This window comes from Parasteatoda tepidariorum, chromosome 3 (assembly GCF_982258835.1).
Source record: "Parasteatoda tepidariorum strain Cologne lab strain chromosome 3, Ptep-v5.0, whole genome shotgun sequence".
Lineage (NCBI taxonomy): Eukaryota > Metazoa > Arthropoda > Arachnida > Araneae > Theridiidae > Parasteatoda > Parasteatoda tepidariorum.
Genome location: NC_141757.1, coordinates 94342554 through 94355905, shown reverse-complemented (window position 1 = coordinate 94355905; position 13352 = coordinate 94342554). Strand labels below are relative to the sequence as shown.

Sequence of the window (13352 nt, the reverse complement as noted above, 5' to 3'; positions counted from 1 at the left end):
CTATTCAGTTACATTGAGAGTTAAATGATAATAATTACTGAATTTCAGAGTTTAATATAATAAACTAAAATTTAGTGTTTATATTTATTATTACACTAGCCGCTTAAGGCGGCCAGCTGTCCGCCACGCTAAAGGTTTTCACAAATAAAGTTTTTTAAAACATAGCAGGAAATTTGAAGATTAGTGGACAATTAAAGTGTTCCTGTCCTGCAACGTTGTCTTCATACCCAGTTCTGCTGCAGATATGTTATAGCTCTTGAGGATGTTTGAAGATGTAACTTTGCTATGGTAACCTAAGGCCTATGGTAACCTAACCTATAATATAACTATCAGGTGGAGACTTTTTTTTTTAAAAAAAAAGGCCTCAGAAATTGTAAAAGCATACAAAAGTTGCTTTCGAAATCATCATTGGCCAATAGCTGAAAATTAAAGCGCAGTTAATAAGATATTTAAGAAACAGCAATAAAATATTCCTATTTCTTCCTAATTTTCCCCTAATAAAATATTAATATTCCTATAACTTCCTATTCTTGTAAAACTTCTTTATAAACAATATTTTTAGTTTTTCCATTTGGTGCGAATAAGTATAAGTTCTTTTCTTCACCAACTCTTGAGCAGCCAACATAAAGCTGTCCATGTGAAAAGCAAGGCTTCTGCAAGTCAAGACCAACGACTTTTAAAGATTGTCCCTGAGATTTATTTATACTCATCGCAAAACTAAGTCGAACAGGAAACTGAAGTCGTTTAAACTGAAATGGATTGTCTGAAGATATGATGGGGATGCGAGGAATAAGCACACTATTTCCTGTTGACTGTCCTGTTATAATCATAGCTTCAATAACATTAGGCATCAATTTTTTCACAATCAATCTTGTTCCATTACACAATGCAGGTGGATCCAAACTTCTTAAAAGCATAATTGGTGCTCCAATTTTCAATTCTAATTTATGTGCAGGCACTCCAGGTGGTTCCAATGAGTTCAAAAACTCTGTCGGATAGTTGACAACTTGATCTATTTCCATGACAGCGTCCATCGACTTGTAAATTTCCAGAGAACCAGGTAATTTTTTTAAAAGTTTGTTATTTATCACGTTAACAATATCATTTGTTGGAGAAAGGATAGCTCTTTCACATAGCCATTGAGGGTTGCAGTAATTTTCATGAATATTAGGAAAAACCATTTCTTTGAGTTCGACGGTTGTAGCAACACGATTTCCAATATTTTTCACATCTATAAGCCCTTCTTAATCGCCACTAATATCACCATTTCCAAGTCTTAGAAGATTGTTGGCAAATTCCTGAGCAAAGACTTCTCCTGTTAAATGAACTCGCATATTTGTTTTCAGCCGCAGTCTTTGAACATTTGTCCAAATGTAAGATGACTTTATACATGCATGTATTTCATCTGCCTTTGTCCCACGTTGTATTACGGGAAGTGTTTGTCGAAAATCACCAGATAAAACTAAAGTTACACCTCCCATACACTTGTTGTTTTTTAAAAGGTCTTGCATAGTGATATCCAGGGCTTCTAAAGCAGCTTTATGTGACATAGTGCACTCATCCCAAACTATTAGTTTACATCTTCTAAGAACATCAGCTTTGTGTGAGCTTCTGGAAATATTGCAGGTAGGATGCTCGACGGTTGATAAATTTAAAGGTAATTTAAACACTGAATGAGCTGTTCGTCCACCAGACTAAAGAGTTGCAGCAATACCAGAGGATGCAACAGCAAGTGCAATCTTATTTCTTTGTCTCACTTTTGCTAAAATCAGATTTATGAGATAAGTTTTTCCTGTTCCACCAGGTGCATCCACAAAAAATATTCCACCGACGTCATTAAACACAGCAAATAAGATTTTCTCCAAAGCTTCCTTCTGGTCTTGAACCAGATTTGGCTCATTCGAATCAATGTATGATGTCATTTCATCTGTATTGTAATTTGTTGCCCTCAAAATTTCTCTGTTTAAGTCAATGGTATCTGTTTGTTGTGGCAAAGGAAGTCCATAAGTTTTTAAACCAGAACCACCCAATTCTTTGACCTTGTTTTCAAGAAGAATTAATGCCTGATTGAAGATGGCATCATCATAATTTAAATCCATGTCAGTACTTCTAATCCTGGCCTGGTGCAAAACATCTTCAGCCATATTTTCTCTTTGTAAATTCCACAATTCCAGAGGGTTTGCAATAGAACATGTTTGCAACATAATTGCAAATAAATTACGCAGCATTTCAGGTGATCGAACAACAGCAGCTTCTTCTAACGTGCTTTTCCAGTGCGAGTCATCTTCAAGAAGTCCTCTTACCTGGCAAGCCTGCTTAAATGTTTCGCATTTTATTTCTCCAAAAGTCTTTAAGTCATTGAAAGATGTAGGTCCGTGCACCTCATGAAGCAGCAGTCGAAGATGAAAACATTCGGAATTGTTAGGATGAATAGTGTAGACGCGACCAAGTGCATCACTTGATTTAATTCCTGGGTCTTCAGATACTGTCTGACCAGATTTCCGCCGAACCCACTTTTTGCTGCTTGCAGACCATGTATAATACTTTGGCAACTGATTATACAACAAAGTGCGAGCAAAATCATCGTTTTGACATAAGCTAAAAAAAGAAGTAAGTGTTGTAGCTGGTGGAGCTTGAGCTCTTTCCCGTGCATTTTCTGATGTGAAGTAAACTCGCCGGCCATTCTCTAAGTGTACACTTAAATGAACAACTGTTGGATGCCTTTCATGTATAGGGAAACCCAAAATACGCCACACTGCCTCATTGCTACTGATGTATCGTCCTATTTCATAATGCTGTACTTCATCATGCACACTTTCATCGTTGGCAATGTTAAATACAGCCATATCAGATCCTTTGTTTACATATTTGCAAACATATTTTATAGATTTTATCGAATTACAAAATTCCACATTAATATGGGCATTAAAAGTTTTTGACAACAATGGACAAAAAGGAACTACCCATCTATTATCAATAACAATATCAGAACTCCGTACTTTTTTAACTGTCGTATAACCACCATCCTCTGGACTCTGTTGACGATACAGGGGATATCCATCTTCCCCTGTTTGTGTTTCTTTCAAAAAATTTCGAGGATACCTCTTCGTACATTTTCCATCTTTCATGCAAGGAGACTGTTGATTCAGGATCCCACAAGGGCCATGTATCATTTGCGTCTTAATAACATCATGCAAAACTGGATCAATTTTTGGATCTGGTATTTCTGCACTTATTACATTATCTATGCTATGAACATGGATTTTTTCATGCAGCCAAATTAAGATATGAGCATGTGGGAGACCACGTTTTTGCCACTCTATTGTGTACATAAAACATTGAACAGAGCCAAATACTTTTCCTTTGTTGATGAGAATCATAAGAGCTCTTAGTTTAAGATGAAAAACTCTTGCTAGCAAATCATGTCGATCGTGACTTCTCTGCCTAGGCATTAATTCATTGGTAACCTCCTGCCACTGAGGATTACAGGTGAATGTAATAAACAAATCAGGCTTCCCGTAATTTCTAACATATGTCATCGCATCTTGAGTTCGCTCATGCATGTAGCGTGGACCACCAGTAAATGTAGAAGGTAAAATTACCATTTTACCTATATCATGAACACTCCCGTCTCTGTTTAGGGCATCCTTGAGATGAACATACTCTTCAACACGTAGTTTCTTCTGGTTTAAGCGTACAAACCTCAGTCGCTCAGATTCAATTTTTGCGAACATGTCCACAATAAATTGATTAAAAAGTTCCTTGCATCTCAAAATAATATTGAAATTTGCAGCTCGAAACATAATTCGATAGGCATAAAAATCCATTGCTGAAATTTTCTTAGAAGTCGGGAAGCCAGTAGTTGGGTTTACTTGCCTTAGTTCAAAATGGTAGCCGTCTTCACCTTGCCAGAACATCAAAGGATACTGCAATGCATCATATGCTCGGTGTGTTTCTGCAATTTTTTTAATTTCATTACTTTTTAATTCCAATACTATATCTCTGCTGCTGTATACATCACCTGCAAGAATAACTGCCACCTCCGATGTATTTGGAGCATTAAATCGTCTTTCATGCTGACCGACAGGTGTTTTATCTGCCTGAATTATAACTTTTAATTCAGGAGTCATTTTCTCCATGGCCAACTTAAAACTTCTCACGTAATTATTGTGTTCATGCAACATTTCTTGCAAACTTGAAACTAATGCTTGTTTTGCTTGCAAAACATTCCTGCAACGTTGTTCGGATTGCTTTTCCTGATCACTTACAAAGTATAATTGAAGAAAATTTGGCTTATCATTTATTTGTGGTTGTAGGCTTCCTATTCTGTGGTACACTTGTCCCTGAACTTTGAAAGTAGGCATAAAGCCTTGTTCCCGAATTTCACTCCCAGATCCAAATGATGTCATCTGAAAGCATGAATTGTATCTTCTGATGTTACTTTGAAAATGTACTGTTTCAATTGAAGAATCTGTTAACAACGCCAGTAGAGGTTCAGGAGGTGTTTGAAGTTCACATAGCTTAATTTTTCCATTGCTACAACACATACTTGGTGTTTCACCTTTCCATTTTAATGCCTGGCAAGAAATGCATTCTGTTGCCATTCCGCCAATTTCTATCAATGGATCTGATGCATAACATAAAGATGGGTTGTACATAAATGCAGAGTTTTCCTTGTCTTGCCACAAATGCAATCGAGCTTGGGATGTTGAAGCACGATTTTCTTCTAGCCTTCTTCGACGTTCCTGGGATGTTTCTCGGGTCCTTGCATTTCTGGTTGAGACACGATTATTTTCTAATCTTCTTCCGCGTTCTTCAGATGTTTCTCGGGTCCTTGCATTTCCGGTTGAGACACGATTATTTTCTAATCTTCTTCCGCGTTCTTCAGATGTTTCTCGGGTCCTTGCATTTCTGGTTGAGACACGATTATTTTCTAATCTTCTTCCGCGTTCTTCAGATGTTTCTCGGGTCCTTGCATTTCTGGTTGAGACACGATTATTTTCTAATTTTCTTCCGCGTTCTTCAGATGTTTCTTGAGCCCTAGCACTGCTTGTCGAAATTTGGTCATATTCCATCCTTCTTTGACGTTCCACAGACGTTTCTTGGGCCCTTCTTCTTCTTTGAGAATCTCTTAATGTCTTTTTCTTTGACAAAATACAAAGTTTTTTGGAAGGCGGTTCTGCCATATCAGTAATCGGGTGTTTAAGAAGTCAACGAATACTTTAGAACAGCAATTATTATGAAAGCAAATCATGAAACTTCAATATTAAAATCTAAGTGCCTACCTGCAAACTGAAACTTTCTGAAAATAACTAATTACGTTTAATAAAAACTGTTAAAATAAAGAATAGAAAAACCAAAGAGATCCAAGGTAAGTGTGATCGCTCCTTCAAAAACAATTAAATTCCTATTTTATATATTATATAGCTACTACGCTTAAGAAAAAAAAACGAAAATGCTAAATACATGAAAAGAACACGAAAACGAATTAATTTTTTATGGTATCAACTTCTATTTCTATATAATTTCTTATGGTATCAATTTATATATCTATATCGCAACAAAATTATCGTTTTCGCTTAAGAAAAAAAAACAGAGCGTGGAAAGAAGAAGAAAAACTTATTATAACAATTATGAGCAGCGACAAATATATCAAAGCGAATCGTTCTATTTACGTATCGAATATGTTGCCACATTTTTAACACAAAAGTTAAACTTTTCTCCACTTTGATAAATGTATGCTAATGCGAACCTTACAATTAAATTATTAATTCCTTTGTATATTATTGGTTTAAGTTGTCGAAAATTAATATTTCAATTGTAAGGTTCGCATTAGCATACATTTATAAGAGTGGGGGAAATATATGCATTTTTAATAGTTTTTTGAATATGGCTCTTTGAAAACGAATATTACATCAAGCGCTCAGGTATTATAATTTTGATCTAGTTGCGCTTGTATAATTTTGATCTAGTTGCGCTTGTATAATTTTGATCTAGTTGCGCTTTCTACGTCATTTTGCTAACATCGTTTGGTTTGTTATTTCTAAGTTAACTTTCAAAAAATTAGCTGGCAACAGCAACGAAAAAGCAGAGATTTTCTTACAAAATAACTGATAACTAAAAAACTAATCCAAATTTTTGAAAAGGAAAAAAAAAATACTTCTTCATTATGTCAAAACACAATTATGTGTCGAGTTTCGAGCCTGGGCGAGGCTTCTGGGGCGATATATTGTGATTACAGACACACACACACACACACAGCCGCTTTTATTATTATGTATAGATTACTTTATTCCTTATTTAATATAAATATTTGATATACTGCACTGCACTCTTTATATTTAATATAAACAAAATAATATATATTTACAAACAATGAATTAAAAAGTTTGTTACAGTTACATTTTTCAGTTTACATAAACAAAATGTCATTAAGCAATTACCAGAACTAATATGGAAGTTTTTTTAGTTTCTGCCAATTTTTGCCGGTTTTTACCGGTTACAACCAGTTTCTGCCACTGGCATGGCAAAAACCAGTTTCGGCCGGCAAAAAGCCAACCCTGAACAATATAAATGTTATTTTTAAAAAATTATTACTTAGAAAAAGTACTTCTGTTCATCAATCAATCTAAATATTTATAGTACTAATAGATAATAATATTTGGACGAGGGAAGTGGAGGCAGAAGTGCCTAAGCAAACAGAATTCCTTTCATCACATATATGTTACGTGTTTTTTAAAATATTAAGACATTAATTTTGCTACCGTCTGAAAAGAAGATTTCTGAAACTACGGAAATTCCGTAGCAGTTGGAGGGTATGTATAAAGATTTGTCAAAGTCTTTTGTGTTATAAATACATACATATATCTATCTCCCATTCACATAATATAAATTTCTTACAATGGACATACTTAAATACACAAGTACACATGAGGGCGACCTTTGTGCTGAAATACAAAGTAAGGTAAAACAACGTTTAAGAGCACAAAAAATATAAATTGCAGACAGCTGTTTCGGGTGCTCAAAGGGCAACCTTCATCAGTAGCTGTTGCACTGATGGAGGTTGCCCTTTGAGCATCCGAAACAGCTGTCTGCAATTTATATTTTTTGTGCTCTTAAACGTTGTTTTACCTTACTTTGAATGGACATACTTACTTAACAACTGCTATCGCTAAATGCTCGAAAAGCAGAAAAACATAAAATTACATTTTAATTGTAGTTCCGAAGAAAAAATATTTTTTATCAATAAGAAACAGTATAAATTCATAACAAAACTTTTAAACTAAAACTAAACCGTTTTAACCACGCTTAAAGCTATCTTCCAAAAACAAATACGCGTAAAATATAAGAATATAAATAAAAATTATTAGTACGTTTTAAAAAAAAATACTATCACTATTATAAAAGTTTCTTAATATTCTCTTAAAAATGAAAGTAAAAACTTTTATACGTGATCTAAGAAAATATACAAGGTCACGAAATTATCTAAAAAGATTACTACATATAAAATACATTAACTAAAAAAAAATCCTGTCGTAGTATCGGAAAATACTTTATGTCTTACGCGAGCTAGTTCGTTTATGTCACGATTTCTTCTCTCTCAACTATCTCAAGTTTACAAACACATAAAAACAGTTTAAGTTCAGTGGGTGGCAAAATTGCCCTGATTTACGTCACTAAAACGTGTATGTCACACCAGTTTCTGGCTTGCTTTATTTTTTAAACAAATTAACCTCGAAAGAGTTTGATCAGACCCAGCTATGCATACAAATAAGTAATTACATGCGTGCTGCAAAAGAAGAGGAAAATACAAAAAAAAAAAAAAAAAAAAAAAAAAAAAAAAAAATTGAAAGAGACTCAAAAAAATTTAATATATAAGCTTGATAAAAGTAGTTCATGATAATCATTTTCGTCTTTCAGAAGGTTATAATACTAAGCATTAACACTAAATTAGAAGCCTTTGCAAGTCAAACCACTTTTTAGCGGTCTCTTTGTACAGTTATTTTATTACCCAACATTGTCATTTTTGATAATATTCCTGATTTTTGATAAGGATCGTAGGAACATGAAGGAATTTTAATGAATAAAAAAATTTTGTATTCTTAAAAATGTCATATGATTCACACTTACCACGCAATATGGCCCAGTAGCTAGTTCCGTTTCAAAAGCTGCACGTTTTAATTGCCACTAGTGGGCTGCGCCCCCTGCTCTCTGACGCTCGCCAACCCCCAAAAATTCCAACGCAATCTTATATGGTTTGTTTCGCAAACCAAGCTCGCTTCGCTCACTACTAGCTTAGGTACATTACAAATGCACAAAATTCTAAGAATTCAAAACAATCATTCAAATCCATATAACAACTTTTTTTTTTAAAAAAATTACATCTTTTTAGTAAATACTAAGTCATTAAAATAAATTTGAATTCAAATAAATGACATGTAATTCGTTAAACCTATTAGAAATGTGCTATAGTGTAAAATCTTAAGATAAAATTACTAAAACTGATATCTCTTTAAAAAGGTTAAAATTTTGGCTATAATTAAGTCTATTAAAAATTGAAATAAGTGAATTGCAATGGAAAAATCTGCATAAACAAATAAATTCTAGTAAACAAATAAATTCGTGATACAAATCAAAAATCGTCAAATAAGTTCGTAATATATAAATTCGTGAAAAAAAGCGCTTTCGACAAAATACTAAAATAGAGATCTATCGACAAAGATTACTCACTTCTGCCTAGCTTATGCTCTCTCAGGTTATTTCAGTTTCAGTTTTAAAAAGCTCTATATGTTGAGCCATCTCAGCTAGATTTGGCATGTGACATTTTTAGCGGCAATCATTGATCGATTTTCTAGCATTGCCATTCGGGGAGTTGTAATGAGACTTTTTTTGTCGCCGTGTAAGAGAAATATATATATAGATGGTAAGAAAGCCACACAATCTGACCCAGATGACGTGAGGTGACGTGAACAGAGCCTGAGCTGGTACATCTTTCTCCAAACTTTTGACGTTTGTAATGGAGGTTCTGATATTTAAACTACTTATTATAACTTGAATACATAATTACTTTTATTCTCTAATGATTTAGAAGCACCGTCTATGTACATAATTAGCAAAGTTGCAGTTCTCAAATAGTGACTCGTTGCATTGAAAATCAAGATAGATTTTTTTTTTATCCAAATGATGATAGGATATACTTTATGCTTAGTTGTGAAATAGGTCAAAAATGAGTACCAGGGATAAAATTTGACCGGTACTTTATTATTTCTCTCTCCTCGATATATATTAGTGTTGAATACTGAGGAAGATAGTTAATTATTAGTGTGTAAGATTGTTGATTTAAAAGGAGGTCCTGTGATTTAAAAACAAAGAATCGAAATATAATAGCAGAAAAAAAACATAAGAAAATTCTTTTTTAGTAAAATGTTTGAATATTTCTGATACCAATATTTTATGATTCATTGGTTTGTCTCAACATTGCTCACCTTTAGAAATTTTCCGGAAAGATGGCTAAATAACAATTTTTTTAATTGTTATCTTACCATATTTAAACAAAGCTGTCAAATAACCATAAATTAGGTGGTAACTGTAAAAAATACCGTTTATTAACTGCTTTAACTTAATACGGTTTAACATGCAGAATTTCTATTGCGCCAGCTAAGTCCGCCTAATGAAGCTACATAGTTCTATGCAACTGCATACATATTATAGCCAAAAGGGCTAGGGTTCGAGTCTCAGAGTTGACACCACAATATTTTATCCATTCCATTTAACACATGAAGAATTTCTAGTGTCCTGAACTCCCCAATTTGTGCCCTGCTCTCTCCAATGCCAGTAAAATTATGCCCATTATAGAAAAGCCTAGCTTTTATGCCAATTTTAATTTCCTTTTTATGTTTTTGAAGCTATGGTAATTGTAAATGATTAAAAAACCGTAGTTTCGTATTCATGAGTTTATAACCATAATATTTGTAAGCGGTTTCAAAACCGCAAAGTTAAAAAATTTCCCTTACTGTAATTTTTACGGTACATCGAATGGAAAGACTGCTCACGGTTATTTTACCATAATTTTGAAATGAAAATTCTAACAGAGCCGAATGTAAAAATAAATGGAATAATTTTTTTTTAAAAATAAATAAAAACGGATAAATGATAAATAAAAAATTCTGTGTTTTCTATCATAAAATCCAAAGTTTTAATGATAATATTAAAATTATGTACAGTGCGCAAAATTAAAATACAGACCACCCTGAATTACTTTTGATCAAATGATCGGGTCGTCACGTTCTAGGACTCATTCTTAATGGTTCCAGGGAGTCATCAGCTTCTATATGCAAATCAGTGATTATTAGATATTTGTTTAAATTAATTAGGTATAATGATGAGCAAGAAAATTTAAAATCAAAATTGTTTATGAAAAGTAAATTACCAAAGTAATATTGCTACCTCCTTAAATAGAATAATAAAATTTTCGAGGTGAAAAAAAAAGAAAATTTGGCAGCTATGTCACTAATAACTTATACTTCTTTATAGCAGTTTTTCATGCCTCTTTATAACTTGCAAATGATATGCCGGGATAACCTGGCTGGTAGGGTGTTGGGTTCATGTCCAAGAGGTCATGAGTTCAATCCCCGGCAGCCGAAGAATCCCTGTTTACAAAATGGTGACTGGTGCACACTAAATCAGTCGAATTCACTGAGTTCTCCAAGTTCCCATAAAAATGAATACCTCTGGAGGTGCTGAATCGAAGAATGATCATACTCTGGTTTAGGTTAAAATTACGATCTGCGGATGGATGGTGTGTGAATGTACCCTTTCTGTAAAATAGGAAGTAATATATGAATGTTGTCTCCGGACCATCCTCAGGGATGTTTCCCAGACCATCGCTAAAAGCCAATTGTGCTGCTCAAGTGAGTATTTAAGATTTGGTCAAATTAAGAATCTCATTCACAAGATTAGAATGCTCCCCTTCTAAAATATAAATTCGTGGTGCATTTGAGTGTATTTTTAAAAATGCCTAGTCGCATGGTTTAGGTATTTGTCCAAATAAAAAGCTCTTTTGTGATTCTGAATATCTCCGACTATTCGATACAAGAGTTTCCTTGTCTATAGAGTTGAAATTTTTTCCGTACGATTTAACGAAAAAATTACATATTTTACACAGAAAAAATATGCTTAAAGAAAATTTCTTTTCTAAGTGCTATTAGCTTTCTACAAGAAAATTCCCGCTCTTTTATGAACTTTCTTATACATATTTGACGGTTTAAAGCCTGCTGTATTCACAAAACGGTTTTTCTCTGTTTCTTCACCCCTATAATAAATGGAATAAAACCTTCAATTCAAATTCTAGTTTGTGTATTGTAGATAAGATAGCATTACCTTTCATTAAAATAACTTCACCTTTTTTCCAATCATTTTACAATTTTTAATCTTTAAAAAAGAAATATAATTTTTAATTTAGTTTTATTTTAAGAAGTTTCAGGTATATTAAGAAAATTTTTTCATTTACTTACTCACTTTTTTTAAATAAAAATTATATATTTTATCGAATTTGTTCTACAAATTATTTTATTACTGGCAGACAATTACAAAAATTTCTAAAGATTTGGAATTACTAAAGAAAATTAAGAAAAATTAAACTTTTCTACACAAGTCTTGAATTTTGATTTCCTGTTTGGTTTCTGGTTCTTTTCAATTATGACTATTTCAGTGAACTTACATTTTCAGACAATTTAAAATTTAGATATTTAAATTAAAATTTAATCCTTTTTAAATTAAAAATTTTATATTTCGTTCCTAGATTTTTTAAGGAAATTTGTGGTTACTGTGAACTTTTGATTTCCTCGAAATGCACTTCAAAATCATTGCTTTTTTTTAGTTGTATATTTGTCCTTTAATAATGCTTTTTACTCGTTATTTTTCAAATTTAAAACTTTTTCACAAATTCCTCGTTACTTTTTGCTTAAAATTGTTGTATATTTACTCAATACTTTTCAAAAGTAATATTCCCATATATGTGTGTGACTCATATATGCGTGCAGTTTTGTAATTACTGCATAGAATAATGTATGTATTACTGTATAATAAAATTTATGCATTATAAAATGCATATATTAAGGATGGTCCTTACAGAACATCCCGTGCATAAAAGTCCAGATTTCAATTAATTTATTTTATATTTTGGGTAAGGACTTATATTACGCTATGAAAGAAAAAATAAAAGTTTGCGTACACACCAAAACTTTAGACGTAATAAATTAAATATTAGAATCTTCCAGTTGTCATATGCGCTTGACATTGAGGTTACGAGATGTTGTTATTTATTGTTTTCCAACTTTCTTATCTGCCGCGAAATGGGTGTTCTTATGTATGTAACTTCTTTTGTTGTGTGAGAGACGAATCAATCATGTTAAGATAGAGTAGTTCGACCTCTTCTATGTTCGTGTTCTTTTTTCAAACAAATTCCTGCATGTCAAGAAACTTTTGCTCTAAAGAATCATTATTTCTATTAAATAAATTCAAAATTTTGTTTCATTTTTTAATAAAATGGTATTAACAAAAACTTTTTAGTTCTAAGCGTTTCGAAATTTTTCTCTTCATTCATGAACGCGATAAAAATTGATTAACAGATTGCAGTGATAAACTTCTTTTAAGATAAACGTATTTTTGATTTAGACTTTTAAAACTTTCCTATTCCAAAAAAGAATTGTTTTTTTTTATAATATTAACAATATTTTTTTAATGAAACAACCTTTTCTTAATATTTGATGTTATTTAAAAAATTTTATGAAAACCATGTGTGCAAAATTTTACAATTTGGCACCTAAAAGGGGCTTTTATTGTTGGCGATATCTTATGATCGGGACAAAAAAATTATAGATTTTTGTTGTTAATTTTCTTTCAACTTTTTTTTAAAAACACTGAATCACATTAAAATATTTTATATTGGTGTTAATTTACCAAGCAAAATGGTAACTCTGTTTTCAAATATCATTAACACAACAAGGTTGCAGCGAAATTGAATGAAAATTGTCGCCAATTAATAGGGCACTTAATTCTACACTCTAACCAATTAATGCATTATTTAATCAACTCTATACTTTGAATCAGTTAAACTTGAAGCTAGAACATGTAATGTTACCTCAAAGAAGAAGTTCTCAAATTTTAAACAACTGAGAATGAAAAAAATTTACTAAAGTGAAGTTTTTTAGCAGTTTCATCAGAAACAGTGTCCCAAATGTTTTCGACATATTCAATTCAAATTGAGGCAATAGTTATTTCAAACTGTGCTTTTAAAAAAATCATTCTTAGTTTTTCACTTAAAAAAGGTGGAATTTTAAAACTCACCTTAT

At 32.3% G+C, this 13352-nt stretch overlaps 2 protein-coding genes across 2 annotated transcripts; both read right to left on the bottom strand.

Annotated features, from left to right (window-relative positions):
- Positions 1–524: 524 nt before the first annotated feature.
- On the bottom strand, positions 525–1181 carry LOC122272723 (ATP-dependent DNA helicase PIF6-like). Its single transcript, XM_043056684.2, has one exon. The coding sequence runs from the start codon at positions 1179–1181 to the stop codon at positions 525–527; it is 657 nt and encodes a 218-aa protein (XP_042912618.2).
- Positions 1182–1694: 513 nt separating this feature from the next.
- On the bottom strand, positions 1695–5075 carry LOC147813972 (uncharacterized). Its single transcript, XM_087160181.1, has one exon. It carries the CDS (start codon positions 5073–5075, stop codon positions 1695–1697), a length of 3381 nt encoding a protein of 1126 aa, XP_087016307.1.
- Between the last annotated feature and the right edge of the window lie 8277 nt (positions 5076–13352).

What these genes read in the sequence shown, in the direction of transcription:
- LOC122272723 (XM_043056684.2), bottom strand. Translation starts at nt 1,181, where the DNA reads ATGGTTTTTCCTAATATTCATGAAAATTACTGCAACCCTCAATGGCTA.
- LOC147813972 (XM_087160181.1), bottom strand. Translation starts at nt 5,075, where the DNA reads ATGGAATATGACCAAATTTCGACAAGCAGTGCTAGGGCTCAAGAAACA.